Here is a 23,717-nt window from a genome sequence, read left to right on the forward strand (position 1 = left end):
CTATAATAGTTATTAATTATAACATTTTTGTTTCAGGATATGTTAGTTCTCCTTGATTTATTGGGCGCACCAGATCCAAGTTTTTACAATTACTTTGAAAATACCGAGAAGTGGTATTCTTTTTTAGTCAATAGCGAAAAGAAATTAGCCGAAATGAGAAAATTGGAATCTTATTCTTATGGCAAACCGAAACAAAATTATTTTCAACCATACTCTTTTCAAGCAAATATCGAAGACGACCATATCCCTTTTCTAAAAAAAAGTGAGTAGTGAATTATTTCTAACATATGAAAATCATTTTATATGCATTCCACCTAAACTTTTTTTTTTTTTCTCTTAGATGTGCCCGTTCTGCATATAATACCGATTCCGTTTCCATCTTTTTGGCACAAACCGAGCGATAATCGACATAATATCGATATGAAAACAACGGAAAACATTAATAAGATACTGAGGTTATTTGTGGCTTCTTACTTACATTTGTCGATTCCCTAACGAAATCAAGAAGTATTGTATGTTTCTTGGAGAAATAGTTTGGGAGAAAACTTAAACTACGTATTTAAGATATTTCTCTATTGTTGGTACAACAATTTATATTGTTATACCAACGATATTAAAAGAAATACATAGTATTAAGTTTACAAAACATGACATATCTACCAAAAGGAAATAATTTTCATTCCAAATAATGTAAATATATTCGAAAAATTAATGTTTCTCATATATAACTATCTATGTTTTCTATGAATGTTTATCGTTTAGAATCTCTGTTTTGCTACGCATTTTTCTTGATACAAAATTTGTATCATCCCCTGTTGATATACTTGTATAATTGTATCATACGTAATATATCATATGTAAACACTAATTTATTATGTGAATGCGATTGTACAGTATTATTATAAATAAAAAATTTCAAATTTGTGTAAATAATTAACAGATCTGAAATTCTATGTAATTTTGTATGTAAACAGTTTCAAATATGCTTCAAAATATATGTTTTGTATTTTCAAATTATCTAAATTACTTATAATTTGTAAAGAATTTATTTCATTCACGTTTCTATATATAATATTTGTCGCACAAATATAATAAAATATATAATTACATGTATTTTTCATTAAAAAGAAAATATTACAAGACAATTTGGGAGTCATAAATGTGTCTTGTAGGAAATTACGAAAACTCGACTGCGTGACATCCTGTTACGCGCTTGGAATGAATATAACACGACTATACATGTATCATATCCATCTCGTATACGTACACGATACATATACAGGTACAAAACTGATCGAAATTGAATACTTCAATTAATTTGGTACATACAATATTTGTCTGCTCAAAATTTAACGATGTTATTAAGTCAAACAGATTTCATATTTCGGCCTTGAATTCTGTGTCGTGTGATTGTTTTAATACAATAAATTATATCGCGTATATATAGTTAATGATATTAATATCTATTTTCTATATTATTTAAACAGATATGTCATATTAATGTGATAAAAATCGTTCGAGAACTTTTTACATCGCTGTTACTATCGAAGAAAAGAACAGAATTCTGGCGGGAAAGTTGGTAACAGGTCGTTGATATTTGAAAGTTCCAATAAGGCGTATACGAATTCATGTCAAACAGAAACGTATAATCGCACAATTGCGAAATTATTCAATAAATCACAAAAATATAACATATCCTAGCCGTAAATACGACAATAAGACACAAGTTATTACATATATACAAATAATTATTGATACCCAATGATTAACAACACAAATATTCGCGTGATTGATACGTACGAATACTTGCATCGTATTTTCGATCGTGAAAAGACCTACTTGAATGCCATGTGTCGCGGTTACCTCGTCGCTCGAACGTGAGATTAATCGTTGTATCAAAATCTCTGGAATGCGTAAGCGTAGATAAGTGAACGTGTCGCGCAAAATTCAGACGAGACGAGAGGAATCGGAAAACACGTTCGAACATTCTTTCGGTTACGGCGGTAATGGCGGCTAAAGGTCATCGTTCGTTCGGGCGGATCCACCGAGCGCCGCCGGGAACGGTCGAGCGCTGCCGAGCGCCGCCGAGTACGGCCGAACGTTGCCGAGTGGCGCCGTGCGCGGCCGAACGGGCGCGGAGTAACTGGTAGGGAAGAGCCGACGCGACACGACGGCGAGAGACGCGTTATAGCCAGCGACGTGGAGTGATCGCGTTTCGTCTCCCGTGTCCGCGTTTCGATGCTTTTACGTTCCGTTGCGGCATCCCACGTCTCGCCCGTCGCGCCACCATCATCATATATTCCGGATATCGTACTCGACCAGCGTGGTGTATTCCGGCAGAAGCGTCTTTCGCGAGTGTGCGGTGATACGCGAAGCGGCTGACACATCGCGTTCTCTCGAGCGCATCGAGTCCCCGCCGTGTCGTAAGTGAGTGAAGGAGAAAGGAAGAGCGCGAGCTGCCGAGAGAGAGAGAGAGGAAACGCGGCGATACGGGAGGATAACGAAAGAGACAGGGCCACTGACGTGTGCGGGCGTGTATCGGAGTGTGCGCGCGCCCGCGCGCCATCGGGAGGATACAGACGCACACACGCAGCATCCTGTCGGATAAATAACGCGGCAGCGTAACCGGGCGCGCGCCGCCGGCATCCACATAGCGACGTTCATTCAAGAATGCATTAATCACGCGCACACGACAGTTGAAACGTGCGTGTCGGTTTTATACGTGTGACGTGCGACGAGCGATATACCCATTCGTTTACGAAGAAGGTGAAACAACGTGCCGAGTCGGAGGTTAACGGCGATTCCAAGATGCTCAAGTTCATCAGGGGGAAGGGCCAGCAGCCAACGGCCGAGCGGCAGAAGCTACAGAAGGATCTCTTCGCTTTCAGAAAGGTAGGAAAGAGAGAGAGAGAGAGAGAGAGAGAGAGAGAGAGAGAGAGAGAGAGAGAACATTCGCATTCGTGAAAAGATTTTCGCCCACACCCGGTACGAGAATGGGCACGGGATGAATACCGATGGCGATGTTGCCAGGTCATATACTTTGATCAAAATGATTCGGATTGATCATTCAAGACAGATTTTCAATTAATCATTCTTAAGATCGTTTATAAAATGTTCAAATAATTTTTATAATAAAAACATTATTCAAATGTCCTGTGCCGGCAACCAAAATACGATAAGATAAAAACCACATGTGTCTAAAACACTATCGTATAATTTATAATATATATATAATGAAAATCTATTTTTTCGATTTATCTCTTAAATTTTCACTCATTGAAATAACGGGGGGAAAAAAAAACCAGAAATAGATGATTTTTAAGTGATATTTTTTTTCTTTTTAAAATGACAGAGACTCATATGATTCCTAAGAACTGATTTATTCAATCTTGATTTTCAATCTAGATATGTATGTAATTCCATTGGAATATTATTAAATTCTCCAATATTTGGCGTAAACAAGAATTATAAAGCAAAGCTGTAAAAAAAAAAAAAATAAATAATAATAGGTATTAAAACGTAAATATTTGTATCGATTTCTCTTCAATGCGCATAAATATAAAAATTTATAAATGAAAAGAGATATATTTACTTTTTTTATCTCAACAATTATTAATTATATAAAGTTCATGATGCGCGAAAAAAATTTGCATTTCTGGCAACGAGTAGCTGGCAGAAACAGCGACGAGTCCCCGCGCACAGACAGGTTTTGACAGTGATTCGTTTCGCCGAGAATATCGGGTTACCATCTATACCAATGGTATCTTTTTATTGTTTGCTTGTATTCTCTCTCTCTCTCTCTCTCTCTCTCTCTCTCCTTCTCTCTGCACGTTACTCGCTTTACATACTATATACGTTACCGCGAGATTTTATTTGTTCGTATGCAACAATTTTGACAGCGAAAAAGATGCATTCACACACTCATATATTTTCTGTGATTGATTTATATCTCTCTAATAAGATTTTGCTTGGAATATTCTTGCGAATCTTCCAAATTTACGTTATTATAATATAGGGTATCATAACGGTTTATCATTGGTGATTACAATTTTATTATAACTGACCAGAAAATCATACACACACACACACACACACACACACACACACACACATATATATATATATATGAAATGCGCTACATATACAGGATGTGGCAGAAAAAAAGCGATGATAACCTTAAGAAATTTAGAATTCTTTGTTAATAAAAGTACAATCAAATTGATCGTGATATCAATGATGATTTATAAAAATCTATATTTGTTATAATTTATCGCAACGTATTCGCGCGATATTTTAATAATAAATTTCTAATAAAAATTTTTTGGGAATAATATATTTCATGAAAAATGAGAAACGGATAATATATGTATTATTATTTATTCATGTCTTTTATTTGCGAAAAATTGTATCTTAAATTTTTACTAGCATAAATTTATTTTAGAATCGAGTAACTATATGCATATGTTGATTCTCTGCGCCAATTTTGAGATATTCTGCATCATTATACCGTGTAATGGGTTTATTTCGTGTCATTGTTACATCACCGTTTACCGTTTAAGAATCGTTGTCGTAGCAACAGATTGCGGATCTAATTGAAATCTAATATTAATGAAATGTAGGCTATATTTATTTCTATCGCATAATATTATGATACATAATATGTATTTTAATTTCTCTTTCTTTCTTGTTGACTAAGATATATTTCTATACATAAAATATCTCTCGTCTCGCGTAACAAAATATATGTATCTAATAAATTAATATTAATGTCGTACATTATATATATTATTCGTGCGCATGTGTGTCCGCATAGAATAATTATTCTACTTCGCAGTAATTATTCTATTTCTCGTACTTTAATACACATGCATCCCGGTTATCTGCGCGGAGTTGCTAAAAGTTAGAAAGTAGAGAAGAATTGAAAATATAGCTGTGTCATTCTTTACGCCGTCGATTATCTCGTGGAGATAAACGAACATTCAAACGATGAGCGGATTTTTGCAAAATGTCGATCGACGCATAAAAATATTATATTATAATACGTAGATATTTGCTGAAACGTTACTCGACAAACGGCCAATCGTGTGTAAAAATATTTGCACTTAACACAGACGTTGCACCGTTTCGTTAATTCGCTTTATTTATTCACAAACGTCATTCGATTCCGTTCGACCGTAGATACTTGTGCATCGATGGTAAATGTTCAGTAATTAGGTCACTTTAAGAACTGACGATATTATCCGATGTATCAGAATGTTTTTGCTTACTTACGAAACGTCATGAATTTCATACAATGAGAAAAGAATGTGATTTGAAAAGAGTATCGAAGAAAATTGTCAAAATTAATTGTAAATATTTCGACAAATTAACTTATTAAAAATTAAGAAAGTTAAAACTATGAAAAATGAAGGAAGTAATAGACACAATTTATATAGCTACATGCACAGAGTTTCAATTATTGCAGAAACGAAGCATATTCAAAATTTGACTGATTTTGTAATCAACTTTTATAATAAGTATTACTTTAGTACTGTATATACCTTTCATGTATATTTAGATGAATGTTTTGCAATCTCACACTTTTCTAATTACAATCCTTCTATTAAGAGATGTGGTCGCGTCTCGGGCCATTAAATTTTCGCTGACAAGGTCGGCTTTATATTAGAAACTGTTAAAAGATCCTTCTTCGTTAGCAAAATAATGTACCTAGGACAGCTAGTGTTTTACGCTTACATATTATATTGTATAATATTAATTAAAATATTTATTTTATTTATTAAATTTATAAAAATAAAATTTGGCACAATTGCACGATATAGAAATAACTTCATTAGAGAAACAATTCTAAGAATCAGTTTTTTAAATATAGTTTTTTTTTTATTATTATTATTATTAATTAAGAATAATTCCTTATGTTGCCATTACAGTAAAGATAATTATTGAATAATAATTTCAAAATACTTCTTGGAATACGAAAATTTTAGTGAAAACAGACTGAAGTTTTAAATCGAACATCTTAAAAATATAAAGAGTCGCCTTATATTGCACCAATCTTTAAATCGAAATCTGTTTCCGAGATTTTGTTAACATCATTATGAAAATTATTTGAATGAAAAACAAAATTTTAGCAACATGATTAATAAAATACGACTCGGCTCGGATGGAATTAGTTTCCATTTAGCATTTTTCTATTTTATGTATGCGGATAAGATATTTAGAAACGACGAAAGAATGATCATTAGTTGACATTAGGTAACGATGAAAAAGATACTATTAAAAGATAGCATTCGGCTGATAAATATATAACGGGTGTTGTGTAATCGTTGGAATCTCTGGCATTTTTTTGCTATACTTTATTAGACGCACAATCGAATATTTGATGAACGTCATTTTATTAGACGCATTTCATTAGGTATACAAAAACTCATGGTAGATAAATTCCTGCCCGATGTGCCTGCGCAATCTGCAGGAAACGTCGAATCCTCTTATCAGTCGTACAAGCGACTGACATGAGAACGGCTTTTCGAGCGAATTACACGAAATCAATAAGTCAATATTGCACCTCTAACGGAAAGAGAGGAAAGCGTCAAAACTATCATTAATTATCAAATTACAAGTATCAATCACACACATTTACAAGTTTAAAAGTTTAATGTACAAAATAGGATCAATATTTTTAACAATACCAATAAGTACGTTAGACGATTTATTTATTGATTGTTTATTGATTATAAAAACTATTAGAAATAATGCAGTTATTTTTCGAATTGTTGTTCACAATATATATAATTTGTTGATATTAATGAGAAATAAATTAACTAAAGCTTCTTTTTCTAATGAGAATTTGATAAAAGATTAAATTATTTATATAATAAATAAAATTTTTAGAAAATAAAATTGTTTTATTTTACAGAATTAAATTAAATTATCGATGCTATTTATAAAATACATATAGTACACTTTCAATATATAGTGAAATGAGTAAAAAAAGAAAGTGCGTATCGATATCTTTACTATAGTATTCCCAACATATATTACTTCAACGCGTCTCTCCTTAACGTGGTGACGCCGTAGTGTATTATCGTGAAACCCTATAGCGATTTAATTCCCCGTGCTGTGTGGATTCTCGAAGAACTTCCCTGAAGTACGTGAAGAGAAAATGTAGTGGAAACTCAGGTCGCAGCGATGACGATAAACGCAATGTAACACAGCTTGGTATTCGCCATTATTATTTTTATGTTTCTTTGCACCCTTATCGTGAAAAATACGAATATTGTGCATATTACCATGATAAAACATCACTTTTTTGCAAATTTTATCTATTCGCTTCCTTATCTTTCGCATTATCGTTTCTTTAAACTTTAATGCATTAAACTTTGATAGATTTGTAATATTAATTACAATTTAAAATATTTGTCTCTTTTGAAAATATTAACGAAAATAATCAGATATTTTAGAGAGCCTTTTCTATTTCTATTAATAAAAAAGTATTTTTTATTTTCTCAGTTTCAGTTTTTAATTATTTAAATATCTTAATTAAATCATTATAATTGTAGTAATTTATTTTTCAATTTTAAAAGATTTTAAACGCATTCACACAGTGATATAATGTTGCTTAATTTTATCACCGCAATGACAAAAGAAACAGTCCGAAGTATTATTATTAATCAGTCATGTATCAATCATTCATGTTAAACAAGTTAATGTGACACAATTATTGGAGTATTCAATATATCTTGAACTTTCCGATAACTCGATACCGAACAAGAATCTTCAATATATCGTACAGAAAGCAGATAAGTGAGGATTATATCGGCGCATTTACGTGCAAACAAAATATATGATAAGATCCTTAGACGTTCCTTTTTTTATGTTTGTTTGGGTACGCGTTTATAACTTTATCGCGATGAATCGATAATTTATTTGTCATATAAATTTACCGAAGTGTGAAAATCTTATTCGTCTGATTTAAGATAAATAATATTTTTTTTAATATAATTCTTGCTTTTTTCTCTATTGAGCACGAAATATCTAAAAGAGAGAATCAGGATATTTTTTTATCGCTTGTTAAAATTTGACGTAAGTGCATTCTTGCACCGTTACAGTAATGGGAATTTGTTGGTTCAATAGTCCCACAGAAAAAAGTACAGTTCAATCATCTTGGTATTTTTTTTGAACGATTTGTTCTCAGTATGCAAATGACTCGAATAGCTCGGAAATTGCGATGCAAATAGTGTCCATTTATTGGTTTAAGCTCATGCTATTTGAGGAGAGAAAAAGAAGAGAGAGGAACTGGCATAGAATATGCAGGTAAAAAGAGAAGAGATATCCTATCGAATGACAAGTATTGGCCAACATTATTTGCGTGTTGCAAAGAACGTAATGATCGAGAATCGTATCCTCATTCTACACACTGAAATTCGTAAACAACTTGTCAATATCTCACGACCGGTGCAAAGTCGTTCCTGCATCTCCCCTTCGAAATGCGAGAGATACTTTTTAACTCTTATATTAAAGAATCCTGAAGCAATACTTAAAAATACATTTACAGTTATGAAAATTAAATTTTAGTTGACTTTCAGCAATTTTTAAAAAAGATAGTTACTTTGAAATATATTACGAGGAATAAATTATTCAAATATTTAACATGTATATTTTTCTCAAGATGCGAAAAGTTTTTTTTAATGTTTTCTTTTATTATTATTATTATTATTATTATTATTAATATCTGGAAGTTTTATTATGAATTTAGCTTGAGAGAGACGGGAAAGGACACGTGCCTCTTTGTTGTACAAACGAACAACTAGCAGTAGTCTCGCCTTAACTCTCGTTAAGACGTATCTCTCGTAAGAATCGTGAACAACTTGCAGGTAGTGACACCTTTTCTCATGGAAATGATTCTCGAGTCAAGGTTTCTGAGACCACTGGTTTTTTCTAATCGCAACATAGGGAAGGTTTTAGGTCGATATAGATATCGAGAACAGAATCTTCAGCGAAATTTTTGTCTTTGAAAATTGAATTTTGCCAAGGATCTATCTTGGATCAGATAGAAAATTTATCGTTTATATGCATTTTTCATGTGTTTGCGGAGCAGATTATAAAGATTGTGACATCCTTTATTGAATAAATTTGAGCTGACAACGATGACGTTTTTTTACAGCGATCTTACCTGAGTAAAATCCAATTGTATCAAAAATTTAAATAACATTTCTCTCATTCTTCTTCCCCGTGGACAGTTTGTACATTTTAATAAAGTAGCATTATGTTTTGTTTGCCAAACTGTTTTTTTTTTGTTTTATTTCTTTTTATTGTTTTTATTTTGAGTATTTATATTAGAATTAAAATTATATGACAAAAATTTCGATAGAGAGAAAATAAAGAATGCAAATAGCAGTCAGAATGTTCATCTTCTTTCCCTGATTTCTTAACTTTAATAGCTTTATTTTTATTAATATATATGTCTTTTTCGTATAATATTATTTTTTAAATACAATAGATTTCTCTCATTAATGTAGTATAATTTTTTCACTATATATTGGTACTAATTAATTTATTTCCAAATAAAATTACTGCGTTTCAAGTTTTTAAGAATTGGAAAAAAAATTTTGAATTTCAAAAAATATTGCCCAAGAAGAATGTTAGGCTAGTAGTAAGTTTTAAAGTAGCGAAAAATTTTGATACACTTTGCGTATCTCTATAGATTTAGACTTCGGCGAAAACATATTAAGAATTTACGGTTTGAAAACGTTTATATATCTCACGAGAATCGGAATATATACATAATTGGCCGTGGGAAGGGACGGAAATAAGTGAAGCGACCGTGAATTTACCGGCATCGCGTAACAATAATATTTCGCCGGCACCGTTCGAGCAGAGCTTTATTAACCGCTGGCTTCTTTTCGAAGACACGTTTACCACATTATACGCTGACGTACGCACACGATAAGCCACACTCGATTAACGGGCACTGTCAAAATCTGACTCATCGCCAGAGATTCGTGCTAACTAATTCCATGAACTTTCGCTCAAATCAATTCTAGTACCGTTACACTAGTCTCTCGTTTCACGATCTTTGATGCCGTTCGTGATTACATCCTGAAGAGATAGAGATAGAGATACTTAAACATATTATTCATGTACTTGGAATTTTGGAAGAAACCAAAAAATTCCAAAGAATGAGTGATAATATGATAATGAGCATTCATTAGAAAATTGAGTCAAATATTATAAAATCTTAATCAATACTCACGCGACTAAAAAACGGCTATTTATTTCTTAGAGTGCGATCAAATTGCCACTGACGATGTTCCCCAATTTTTCTACAATCGGTTTTTTAATTACTTTTGTGATAAAACCAAAGAAAATTACGAGTAGATTACAAATATAAGTTTCAAAGTGTATAGCTTTTTACCGTTTTGAGGACAATGTACTCCATAGATTTCAAGTCATATGGTTACAAGCACGATTTTGTCATTCCCATTGAGAGCTTGTATGATGTAACGCTTGATAACAAATATTATAATTAGAATTAAAATTTCTGTAAATTTCTGTAAATTATATATATATATATATATACTTTTTTTTACATAAAATATTGTAAAGAGAAAACAAATATAATCATAACATTGTGATATTTTTCAACACATCGCAGTTGATATTGTACATATTTTCTAATGCTTTCACAATATCTGTTGAATGTGTAGTTATGATTTTAGTTTTTTTTAGTTGAGTCTAAATATATGAAAATATCACATCAAAAATTGTCGAATAATGAAATTATTCTGATTTCAATTGGTGTGAGAAATATAATAATCATTAATGCAAATAAATTAAAACGAACGAGAAATTCACGATGTTGGGAAATTGATCGAAATCAACCATCGCTGGTATGCTCTTGTTTGTTGCAGACGGTGCAGCATGGTTTCCCGAACAAACCAACCGCTCTCGCCTGGGATCCGAGTCTGCGGGTGATGATCATCGGCACGGCATCCGGCGCCATCAAAGTGTATCCTTTTGCTTTTCTTGCTCCTTGCCTTCGTATCTACCCTCGCTTCTTTTTCGTTTCGTATTTATAATCTGATCTGGAAGAAGGAGGGGGGCAACCATGCTAAAACTCAATGGTATCTGTTTTTTATTTTTTTTTTTATTTTTTAAGAAGAAATACGAAAAGTTTCAATTATTAAGTAACATGTGCATATATATCGTATCGATATAAAAAATTGTGATGTCATAATTTTTTTTTTTTTTTTTTAAACGACGTTTTTATTGGCGAAGTAGGAAAATCCGTTTCGTAATGCCGAGAGCGATTGCTTAACAAAGACTCCATAAATCAGTTGCGATTTATTTTACAAACTCGTATTCCGGCTAGAACATGGCATTATTTGAAATATAGTTGTTCTTAATTGAAGGATTCGAGCCATCTTTCTAACTTAATTTTTTTACAAGATTTTTGAAAAGATTAATCTAAATGTAATTTCTGAATTTTAATTTTGCCAAATTCTTGCAAAATAAAGGGTTAGATTATTGTCGCATTGAATTATTTAATTAAGAACGAACTATATTTGTATAATGCAGGATACAGTCGAAATATCGATTGTATGTGAAAATACCTATGTAGTGCAACATTTGATCGAAATGGTCGGCTGCAAAGGACTGCCGACGAGTCTGACCAGTTTTATTACATGTTTATTTTAGGCATACGATGTTTCGTAATTGTTTTATATTAAGAAAGTCCGGCAATGGTACAATCGATGAAAGATTGAGGCCTTCGGTCATTGACAAAATTAAGAAAACGGTCAGCGCGAATTCTGGTTTGTAATACTTCGATGTGCTCTCATTTCCCGACCTTGTATTGCCATTTACCTAATCCATACACGTGCACACGCACACACGCGCACACACACACACACACACACACACACACACACACATATAGAGATTATCGATCCAACAAAAAGCCCATTTACAATATGAACCGGAAATTGTATCGAGCCACATCGTAGAAAAATTTGCACTTTTTCAACAATTTTTAGAAAAATAATTTGAAGATTTGTATATTAATGTATATTATATATGTATATTAATGTGGCACTATCAAAAAAATAAAATGTAATTTAGTAAAAAAAAAAACGTAAAATGAACTATTTGAGGAATATGCGGTTTAAGAATTATTTTATCGGTTTACAGAGAGAGAGAGAGATAAGTTTGCACACTTTTTCCTGCTTTTGTGGATGTTATTAAGCGGAATGTTAGATGTGTCGAAATATAATCAACACGTCGGCGAGTCTTGGCGATTTAATATCTGTTTAATATTGTGCACGCAGAGTCGGCAGATGCTTCCAAGGACTATGTAATCGCCAGATAATCGTTATTATTTCGCAATATATATATATATATATACATGATTATCTCTCTGCATGGCACACCTCGCATCGAGAAAACCTTCGAATACGCACAACTGCGATACGCGATATCATGTTTTAATCCGACATACAAACGTACGCGCTATATTTGAATCTAATCGCAAACCTCTTAAACTTTTTCCATAGCTTGAAGCAACTTGAACGACGATACTTGATCTATTTTCAGTTTTTAGAAACGACAATTTTCTATCGGATCTTAGCAGACTTACAAACATATCGCTATATAATGGATTAAAATATAGTTAAAAATAAACTGGTATGAAATTGTTTTAATTCGAATAAAGCGTTTTAGTTAGAATAAATGCGAGCAAGTCTTGATTATAAGTTATACCATCGCGACCGCAGAAAATATTGATCAGAAGCAAAAAGTAGGTGATGGCTTGGTGCTAAATAAAATACTGCGCAATGTTAGAATATTAAATTCAGCAACGAAAATTTTCTTATTTGATTAACAAATATTTAGAGAAAATTAGAATTATAAACTAAAATTTTATTGAATCGTATAAATTTATTGTCCTGATTTAAATTGTGTATATTTTAATATATTATTTTTGGATATAAATATGTAAAAAATTATACGAAAATATAGAGTTGGCGGTATTATGCAAAAAATTAGTTTATTCGCTAATGAAGACATTCTTGTATGTTGAAGAAATGATACAAAGGAATAGTCTAAACTTATTTTTTTTTATTTAAAAACTATAGACAAAATTAATTTTCTCTTAATTTTAAAATCCTCTTAATTTATTTTCCTTAAAAACGAATACACAATATTGATGTTGGATTAAACCCTTCAAGAAAATTGTGATTTTAAAAATAGAGAAATAAAATTCAAGTAAATTTTTTTTCAAAGTCATTTAAAATATAGTTTGCAATTATATAAATATGCATTATCATTATCAGCCGAATAATATTATATAATTTTGTCCCCATTCATCGCGAAATATGCTGCAAAATTCGCAAAGTATGCAGTTGCGTATATTCAATAGCTACATATTTCTTCGAATGTAATCTTTATTTATTATGTCAACACATTAAATTGATCATTCCTAAATTCGGAGTTCGCGAGTTTCATCTCATACGTGTGTCATTTCACTACGTCAGCGTTTTACACACACACATATGTTTATACTATATTATATAATCTTTTTTTAAATTCCTTCACTCGATCATTAGTTTTGGAAGATCAGGCGTAGAATTTTATGGACAACATTCCGTCGAAAGTGGTGAGAATGCCGTCACGAAGATCATCCCACTGCCGAAAGAGGTAAGATGATTGATATGTTAATTATACATATATGATTGCATTATTATTCTAAACTTTAGTACTCATAATAAAAGTTTATTCTGTAATAAGTTGTGTGTGCACGATGGTTTTTTGTCACAAGTTCTATAAGAAGTATAATTATGGAGTATATCCGAAATGAATGGAAATATTTTGGATGTTTTTGGTTCTGGAAAATGTTTGTTGTAGGTACAAAATTTAAATTAATATATAAATTTTATATATATATATATATCACATTTATAAGATAGATTATATTGATTATATCTATTGAAATTTAACTTTCTAAAAAGATTTTAATTTAATTAATTTTTTAAATTCCTATATCTCAATAAATGTCATTCTTTCATTTATCTCGAGTAATAAACATTTTTAGATTTGATTCGAATTTTCGATTAATTCTATAAAATTATACGCATCATACCAACAATATAATACGATACCATGTTTCACTTATATAGCAACTATAGTTGATTGCATAATCCGGACACTGTATAATGTGTTTGTGCACGCATGTACGGATAAAAAATACACGAGTGCAACGACATTACGATGTATCGCAATTAATGCTACAGCATAAATGTAAGGAGTCGTATATGAAAAAAACTTTCTTAGTGTGTGTGTATATATATATATATACGCATTCCTGAATATCCAATTATTCTTTTATTAATATACAAATGTTTTACAAGATGCTAACGTGATGACAAATAGTGGACAGAGTTGTTATTAAATATACATTGGAGTTGATTTATGTGTAATTAGATGTAATTCTTTTTATGTGACGTATCGATAACAATTTTAGGTTATTTAATATTTATAACAATAGATTTAAATAGAGAGAACTCATAAAATTAATCGTGTCGAATTGCAATTTAAATTGCTAAATTGTTATAGATATACGTTTATATATCTTTTATGGACTATACATTAATAATTATAATCAGTAATAAAATTATTTTAATATATTTTTTTTAAATGTTTTAAAAAATGTTATAAAAATTGATTATTACATAAAACATAAATATTGAAAGCAAGTAGAAAATTTTTAGGGATCTGCAAGTTCTCAAAATTTGTCTAAAATTGACGATTTTTTGATTGGAAACATATATGTATCATTTTTCATTATATATTTAAAGATGTAGCTTGTTAATAGAATTGCGTCTATATGATTGCACAATGATACAAGCAACATTGTCCGTTATCACGATAAGCAGTTTCAAGTAAATCTTGAAACTGATAAGATAGGAGTCTGCCCTATGATAAAGATCTATCATTAGCTTTCATTACATTTTATACTTATTGTCCTAATTGCAATTTTTTTAAATTAAAGTTTTACATGTGTAATTGTTTTCATACATAAAATAGTAATCTTGATCTTAAAGCATGTATGTAATAAAGATACTGATGGATCTTGACATTGCTTCAACTCATGCTCGCGTACACTACGATAATATTAAAAAAAAAAAATAAAAACATTTGTGGTATACCATATATTGCAGGGTCGCCTCGTATCCTTGTGCGATGACAATTCGCTACATTTATGGGAGATCAATGAATGTTCTATAGTGGAAACGAAGTCATTGTCATTGGAGGGTAAATTGAAGAAGATCTCCGCGATATGCCTTGAATCCAACGGGAAACATCTTTTATTGGGAACAGAAGGGGGCAACATCTATTTGCTAAACTTTGAGACTTTCGTCATGCCGGACAATATTATCTATCAAGATGTCGTGATGCAAAAGTAAGTGATTAAATTAAAAGTTTTTCATCTATTATTTTTATATTTAACTTGAATTTTTATTATTTTATTTTTATATTTCGAGCTAAACATGCCAACAAGATCGTGCAGAAAACTTTGTCTGTTATTATAAAAAATTTCATTGTCACAATTCTATTCAGGATAAAGATGATCAAAGTGAACCACAAAATTGGTTCATTTTGTTAATCTTCATTAAAAATCTAAAAATCTAAAAACTTTGAAAAAAACTAAAAAATATTGATAAAAGAAAAGATATACTAACATTATTTTATATATAGAAGATTATACTTTAATGTCTGCGTGTATACATACTAAAAATAATTTATTATAAAATAATTGTAATATATTTTCTCTTTTATTAATATTTTTTAGTTTCTTTCAGAGTTTTGAATTTTTAGTAATACATATTCAATACATATTCTTTGAATTATAAATTACCTGAAACAAAAAAAATAGTTACCGTATATAAAAATTATTAAGCTATTCTTATCGCTTAGCGTTCCGGAAGACTATAAGAAAAATCCAGGAGCAGTTGAAGCCATAGCCGAGCAGCCAGGACATCCGGATAATATCTTAATCGGTTACAATCGAGGTTTGATGGTGCTATGGAACAAAGCCACTCCAGGAGCACAACAGGTAGGTGTTATATGTCTTTACGTATACACGATCACACTTTGGCGAATGCAATATTCACATGCTTACACGCTTTCCCCAAATCAACACAATGTAGGTCAATGTTTAATCCTGCTAGCCCGTTCGTTTCCGATGTACATTTGATTTTTATATTAATACAATTATTTCTATTTTAATGTGATATTACTTGGATATAAAAATTTGTTTATTTTAATATTTTATAAACATATTTCCAAAAAGTGGAAAATTAACAAATTCATAAAAGTTAAAAGTATTAGAAAAAATGTAAACATTATTAAATTACAATTAAATCTCATGCATTCTTTTTTTTAAATTTAAATTCATAATGTATACTTTTTTCTTGAATATGTTTTATACAAGACAGATCTTAGATGCGTGCGTGCCTTAAAAAGACTTCTTTTCTTCTAATTAGAAAAGTAAAAAATAGGGATATTAAGTTTTAATCTAATAATTCTTTTATCTTACTAAAAGCAAAAAGCTTTTTATTGCGTTATGAAAAACGAAAATTAGTTAACGTGGAATCGAATGAGGAACAGCAGAGTTAAGAACGGATTGTGTGATATGGTATCGCTCGTTCTGATTGTCGTTTGTGTCTTTGGTGGTCTTTGGTGGAACGCGCAGCTGATGGGTTTATTTTCGCGTGCGCAGACATTCGTCTCCACGCAACAGCTGGAATCGGTCCACTGGATCTCCGAGAATCGCTTTGTCTCGTCGCACAATGACGGTTCGTACGCGTTTTGGAGCCCGGGTAGCGACGCCGTGCCGGAGCCCACGACACTTTACGGCCCGTTCCCATGCAAAGCCGTCACTAAGATCCTCGTATATCCTACCGCTGAGTAAGTCATTTAATAATTAAATAATAAATCTCTCTCATCTCTTCACATGAAATCAATTGAATTTTGATATTTTTTGTAGACACGGCGACCTTTTCCTATTCTCCGGTGGTATGCAACGTGCCAGTTACGGAGACCGATATACGATCACTGTCATGACCAAGGATAAACACTTAGTTTTCGACTTCACGTCTAAAATCATCGACTTTTTTACCGTTTTCCCCGAGGAAGAAGAAGGAGAAAATAATGAAAGCCCTGTTAGTCCGGAAGCGCTCATAGTATTAGTCGAGGAAGAAATAGTAGCTATCGATTTGACCAACCCCGAATGGAAGATGATGCCTTTGCCTTATTTAGTATCTCTTCATGCGAGTCCCGTGAGTATCCTTTATCAAAGAACAAGAAATTAACAGAAAAGAAAAGAAAATCACGCTATAATAGATATGAAGGTACAAACAATTCTTATATATCGTAGGTGACTTGTTCTCAACACGTGCCCAATGTACCCGAGGAACTTTGGGAAGCAATCGTAGCTGCAGGTAAGGCACAAACGGAGCATCTTTACTCGGACAAGGTATGGCCCATCAACGGCGGAAATTTCCTTTGTCCGATAAATCTTAATAAATCTAAGAGCAGAGAACTATTGCTTACCGGGCACGAGGACGGTACTGTGAGGTTTTGGAACGCGTCCGACGTTTCTCTGACTCCACTGTACAAATACAACTCGTCGATTTTGTTCACCGGCGAGCATTTGGACGTTCTCGAGCAGCCGCCAGAGGACGACGAAGATGAGTGGCCGCCGTTCAAAAAAGTGGGAATTTTCGATCCGTATTCTGACGATCCGCGACTCGCTGTGAAAAAAGTTCTTCTTTGTCCTTTATCCTCGACGTTGGTGGTTGCCGGCACGGCCGGTCAGGTTATTGCCGCCACCATCTCCTCGGAACCGGTGAACAAGGAGATAAAAGCCGTTACAATGAACATCGTCAACGATCGCGACGGATTCGTGTGGAAAGGCCACGATCATCTGTCGCTAAGAACAACGAGTATATCGTTTGCAGTCGGATTTCAACCACAGAGTCTTCTCCAGTTGTATCCACCAGCCGCCGTCACGGCATTGGCGTTGCACAGCGAATGGGGTCTGCTCGCCACCGGTACAGCACATGGACTCGCGGTCTTCGATTATACTAGATCAAAGGCTGTTAGTGTCAAATGCACGCTTAATCCAAATGGTACGTAAAATATCGAGATAATTCGAAGTTGTACTTCTGTCTTTTCTTGCTCTTTTTTGGTATATCAATATTAAATGCGAATAAATATATTGCTATTCTAATATTTTTACAGATCTCTCAGGTGCAGGTGACACTCCTATTTCTCGACGAAAGTCATTTAAAAAGTCTCTTAGGGAATCTTTCAGAAGATTGAGAAAAGGACGTTCGCAACGTAGAGCGAACGCTAATAGTCCCACACGAAATACTGTACCGGAAAAGAAGAAAGAAAGGTAGGATTAATCATTAACTTGGATTGCATAAAGAAAGCAATATATAATTATTAAAATTTAGTATCAGTGTTGCTTCTTCACCGAGCGGGGATTTATCACCGGCGGTGGAATTAAAACCAATAGAGAGACAAGTGGAAGCGAGACCTGTTGATGACGCTTTAGGCTCTATGGTTCGATGCCTGTACTTTGCCAGAAGTTACATTATTAGCTGTTAGTATCTTTTACTTTCTTTGAAAAATATAAAGTCAACAATAATGATACAAAATTAACTCAGTAAATTTATTCGCACAGTACAAAATACAACACCTACACTTTGGGCGGGCACCAATAACGGCACAGTTTACATCTTCACGTTGGCTATACCAGCCGGTGCGAGAAGAACGGAAGAGGACGTCAATTGTACACTCGGTAAAGAGATACAATTGAAGCATCGTGCACCCGTAATTGCGATCACGATCCTTGATGGATCTAGTGTGCCGTTACCTGAATCCTATGAGGCCGAGAAGAACATGGTGTCTGCGCCCGATATGACTTCCCCACACAGAGTTGTAATCGCTAGCGAAGAACAGTTCAAGATCTTCAATCTTCCGTCCCTAAAGCCGCACTGCAAATACAAGTTGACCGCTCACGAAGGATCTAGAGTGCGAAAGACAGGTTTTGCCAAGTTCTCGTGTTCTGTCGAACCAGAGGGGATTCATGAAGAAACTTGCTTACTCTGCTTGACGAATCTTGGCGATTGTTTGGTGCTGAGTATACCGGAACTGAAGAGACAATTAAACGCTGCTGCGATCAAGAGGGAGGACATTAAGTGAGTAATTTATATTTAGTATGTTTTAATTGACAAAAATGGTTTGCAAATTACGTATATTTTTTATTTTTCAGCGGTATTTCTTCTTTAATATTTACAAAAGCCGGAGAAGCGTTATATCTTCATTCGAGTACGGAGCTCCAACGAATTTCTCTGTCAGCCGGGAAAGTAACAAAAGCGCATTGCGTGCTCAATTTACCACCGCACGCTAGATCGTTGACAGAAAGGACGGAAAATATTAACGAAGTCGCACAAGAACAAGGTGTTGTTGAAGGAGTGCCTGAAACCGAAGGAGAGACGCAAGAAAGTCAACCACTGACGGTAGCGAATCGAGTTATCACGGAAAATGGCATAGTAGGTGCCAGTGAGTATATTGAATCTATATGATCTATCCTATATATCCTTTATAAATAGTAAAAAAAAAAAGTACAATATTTTTTTATACACACCGCAATAGGATACAACTCACCAGCTTTTATGTAAACATGATTGCTAAGATGTGTAACCCTGCTTGCCACACTTTGTATAACCAGTCGCATATATTTGTGCATTTGTCCATGTTTGAAATCTAATTATAATTCAACCATTGACTGAATTTGCTATTGGTGTTAATTAACAAGATTAGGGAATGTCGTTATTTGTAATAGAGCCATTTAGTGTCGATGTGAACGCATGTCTTTTAGCTGGAGAAGAAGAATCTCCGAAGGAACCGTCGCTGCGACCGGCTATAAGTAGTATAGACGTAAATGGGGAAGACGATCGTCAAGATTTAAGTTCTATCGGAGACATTACAATCGACAGTGTTAAAGATCATTTACTGTAAGTTCAGTTGATATTTTATTTACGACAATTTATTTATAATTTGCTTATATGTGCAATAAATTTTTTTTTTTTTTTTTTTCTTTTTTATCTTTAAGTTTAATGGTCTGCAATATTTATATTACTTTATATGTACTATATATACATATTAATTTGCACATGTAAACATATTGCATGGCTCGATAGTTCTTTTCACCGCTATATTAATTAATACGTGTTCCATGTACTTGCCACTTTTGGCAGTAACAGTTCACTTTTCAGAAACGCAACGTCTTCCGAAGAGCTCCATAATCGTTTGGCAGGGCTTAAGATGGAGGTCACTTCACGAACTTCTGAGGTATCTACGCAGAATCAATCATTAGTGGTGAAAACTACCACTGTGGTTACTCAAACTACAAATAGCACGACTGCTAATGGCGAAGTCGAAACGAGTCAAGCCAATGAAACACAACACATAAATAGTAAGTGAAATTACAATCGATATAGACATGATCATATCTTGATCATTTAATTATTAGACTATATTGATAATCTATAAAAAAGGTTTTTAGTACACTTGTGTAACAGCTTGTTATAAGGGGTATTCTGCACGATTAATCGAGTATTTTTTAAATCATCAAATTTTATTGATTTTTAAGATTCACTAATTCGATGACGAAAATTCACATATTACATTGTATAATTAATCATATTGTCTTCGTCTTTCAATGCTTTGATAATTTTTGTTTCGTTCTTTCCATCTTTACGTTATTACATTATATTAATTATTTTTATCATTGTTTTGTTTGTGGTATTTGTTTTATTGCGCAGGCACTACGGTAGAACGAGAGATACGCAGCGGTATCGAGACAACAACAACACACGCTACCATCACTCTACCCCCGAACGTCGAGGTCAGCAAACGGCACTAAATATTACAATTAATTGGTGTCGGTCGTTGCCTCGATATTAATCTCTTGTTGATGCTTTAGCACCTAGTGTTGTGTGCCATTAACAAATTGATCTCCTGCTATTAAGTGCACCAGCTTTTAATTTGTTTGATTTTGTTCATTCATTCCCCGCTGCTCTCTCTCTCTCTCCGCTCCTCATGCAATATTCATTAACAATTAACTAACAATACTAAAGTAGATATAAAGTTTATAATTACTCTATTAACTCTTATTTTTCTTTTTTATTATACAAAATATATTTTTTTCTCTCTCTAAAGAGACAAATAAATATTTAAATATCACAGATTAGTGCTGCGGATTTGGCCAACTTGGAAGTCACTACGACTACAGTGACCACTACTACAGAAAGGTCCAAGGCACCGTTAGCTAGGCCAGAGGAAGTTGGTTCATAGGTCTGTTCCATATCCGTTTCTCTATACTGACCATGCATCGATTTCGCGCTCCTTTTACAGAGCCAGTAATTGATTATTCTTATCTAACCAACGTGTACACAGCGGCGATATAAATAGGATTAATATATCGTAGATTTTTTTAAAAAGTCTAGATTTCTACGCAGCATTTTTAGCGTTTAATCATGCACATTGCGTGAGCGATGAGTGATTAAGTTTTAATGTAAACTTTATGCATTTCTTATTGACATCCATCATTGCATTCTACTTGAAAGTATTCCAAATGAGTAACTTTTGGAATTGACGAAGAATCAATGATTTTTAACGAAAATAGGCCTAGAAACTTTTATTTATCCTATGATACAAGAGATAGCTAGACATTCTCACTATGTTTTCCTTTAGAAATTTTAAAATTTTTATTATTAATCGAAAACTCGAAAGTTTTTTTTATGAAAGGTACCGTATATATCAAAACATCAAATTTTGCAATAAACTTGGAAGACTTTTATCATAAAAATTATTCTATCGTTTTATATGGCCGATTTTAATGTTTATTAATTTAATAATAAATATGATGCATGTGTGATCTACAATTATACCGATGCGTACGATCAGTATAATCGTAGACCTTTGAAAAAAAGATTATAATTTATCGAGATAGGAACGACATCACAAATCGTGAATTATTATGGCAGCCTTAAATTTATTCTTTATACGTTATTTTATATATTTTTAATTATTATATAAACTCACGACTTAAGCTATCCACAGTATTTGAATTGTTTCGGATGTCTTGTGAATTTTTCACAAGTAGAAGTATGTAACTTGTGGTGCGATATAAACAGATGCTTCAAACAAGGAAAAAAATATAGCTACTTAAGTAGAATTATATATTTGACGAACAATTAAGGAGATTAAGCATGGCGCGAATTTAAGGAGGAATGTCTGTCGATGAGAACGCGTTAAAAATATATTTTTTATCGATGTTGCTTAATCGTTAAGTTTCCTCTCTTCGTTATATCGAAGAGTATGTAATCGAAATTCTCGAATACTCGGGAACGCTTAACATACATATTATAATATCGATATAGTTACTTTATTGTTGCATTTATTCACAGCCTTTTCTTTCTAGACAGAATAATCGCATGAATTAATCTTTATGATGGATAATTGCTGCAAAATACGTTTCTGCCTTGTGTTACTTCATGAATTCTTACAAAGATACTATACATATCGTTTTTACATCCATATATATTCATAGCTTGCCTTTGCAATGCAAGAAAGCACCAATTATACTGAATATCTTATAATTTTGATCTCAATAGAATTTCATAGTATAGTTCATGTTATATCTGGAAATTGTCTTTTCTCTAATCATATGTCGATAATTTTACAAAATTGTACAAAAAACGAATGCTAACAAATTCGAAGTGTAACAGACTGATGGAGGTGCATCGTAAACCTCCTTATCAATCGCATATATGCATTAACTTAATTCTCCTTTTAAAACAACCGATAAAAATTTCAATTTTAAACATGTATTGACGCTAATACCGATTATTACTTAATGCGATAAAGATAAGTTTTAATTTTTGTATAGGTTTTATTTCTCCTTTTTAATTTTATAATTACTCTTATTCACGATTGTTTATTGATTTTATTTTACTTTGTACTCTAATGCGCGCATAATGTCATATCTCGCACATCCATGCTTCAAAAGAAACAAAAAAAGAAAAAAAGATATGTTGAAATGGATTTCAATCAATTATAATTTAGAAATATAATTAATGAAGTATAATTCTTCATTTTATTGAATGAACGCCGAGTTTGCTGAGATATGTACACTTATAACATTGTAAATTGTTTTTTACTTTGATAAAGTAATGTATAGTATACACAAAATATGAAATTGATAAAACACTGCCCTCCTGAAACTTTCCTATCCAATAATGTTAAATACTGATTGTAATATGTCTTATATATTGAATGCCTATTACGAGAAAAATATATAAATAATTATTGCTGTATTTTCTATTTCAAATTGTGCTATATTATTTATTCTCCTAGATTGCCCTTTAAGGTGACTTGCCTCAATATACATCTTTGTATTTTTTACAATCTATAATTTGCAATAGAATTTATCGTTATATCCTATAGAGAATATTATGTAAATAATATTGTATAAATAGGAAATTCTCTTTTATGCTAATCAAAGTTCTTTTTCAATTAGGATATTATATGAAGTATCTGTGAATTTGATGAGCTTGAATATATGTACAAATAAAAAGGAAACTTTTCTA

General features: G+C 32.5%; 2 protein-coding genes and 2 long non-coding RNA genes across 12 annotated transcripts in view; 2 read left to right on the plus strand and 2 right to left on the minus strand.

Moving 5' to 3' along the window:
* Positions 1-890, plus strand: part of LOC138939715 (glutaminyl-peptide cyclotransferase) — a 2,464-nt gene extending 1,574 nt beyond the window's left edge. Inside the window, exons 5-6 of the mRNA XM_070307802.1 lie at positions 37-262; positions 341-890. Coding sequence (XP_070163903.1) covers positions 37-262; positions 341-495 — 381 coding nt within the window. The 3' untranslated portion in view covers positions 496-890. The remainder of the gene's footprint in view (positions 1-36; positions 263-340) is intronic.
* The window catches only part of LOC138939717 (uncharacterized), a 21,562-nt gene extending 19,573 nt beyond the window's left edge, over positions 1-1,989 (minus strand). For 2 of the 4 annotated variants that reach the window (XR_011447886.1, XR_011447887.1), the window contains exon 1: positions 1,840-1,989. This is a non-coding gene — a long non-coding RNA (uncharacterized lncRNA). Of the gene's footprint in view, positions 1-1,800 lie in introns of all 4 variants that reach the window. The other 2 variants (XR_011447889.1, XR_011447888.1) reach the window with 2 other exon arrangements.
* Positions 1,990-2,157: 168 nt separating this feature from the next.
* Positions 2,158-23,379, plus strand: L(2)gl (LLGL domain-containing protein l(2)gl). Of its 6 annotated transcripts, none has more exons than XM_070307750.1 (16): positions 2,158-2,892; positions 10,908-11,005; positions 13,599-13,689; positions 15,210-15,451; positions 15,967-16,105; positions 16,745-16,959; positions 17,039-17,330; positions 17,429-18,182; positions 18,295-18,451; positions 18,513-18,661; positions 18,743-19,259; positions 19,334-19,623; positions 19,943-20,078; positions 20,322-20,539; positions 20,889-20,971; positions 21,313-23,379. In XM_070307750.1, exons 1-16 carry the CDS (start codon positions 2,809-2,811, stop codon positions 21,418-21,420), a joined length of 3,573 nt encoding a protein of 1,190 aa, XP_070163851.1. In that variant the 5' UTR covers positions 2,158-2,808; the 3' UTR covers positions 21,421-23,379. The 6 variants fall into 6 exon arrangements, with proteins under 6 accessions (XP_070163851.1, XP_070163852.1, XP_070163853.1 ...); XM_070307751.1 differs by having other exon boundaries at positions 20,340-20,539; XM_070307752.1 differs by having other exon boundaries at positions 16,772-16,959.
* On the minus strand, positions 18,730-20,528 carry LOC138939690 (uncharacterized). The gene is made up of 3 exons (XR_011447884.1): positions 19,729-20,528; positions 19,166-19,539; positions 18,730-19,087 (listed from the first exon to the last, which is right to left on the minus strand). It is a non-coding gene; the product is annotated as an uncharacterized lncRNA (long non-coding RNA).
* Positions 23,380-23,717: the final 338 nt, after the last annotated feature.

The sequence above is a fragment of the Polyergus mexicanus genome, unplaced genomic scaffold, assembly GCF_030449975.1.
Source record: "Polyergus mexicanus isolate NDT 795.1 unplaced genomic scaffold, iyPolMexi1.0 SCAF_15, whole genome shotgun sequence".
Classification (NCBI taxonomy): Eukaryota; Metazoa; Arthropoda; class Insecta; order Hymenoptera; family Formicidae; genus Polyergus; species Polyergus mexicanus.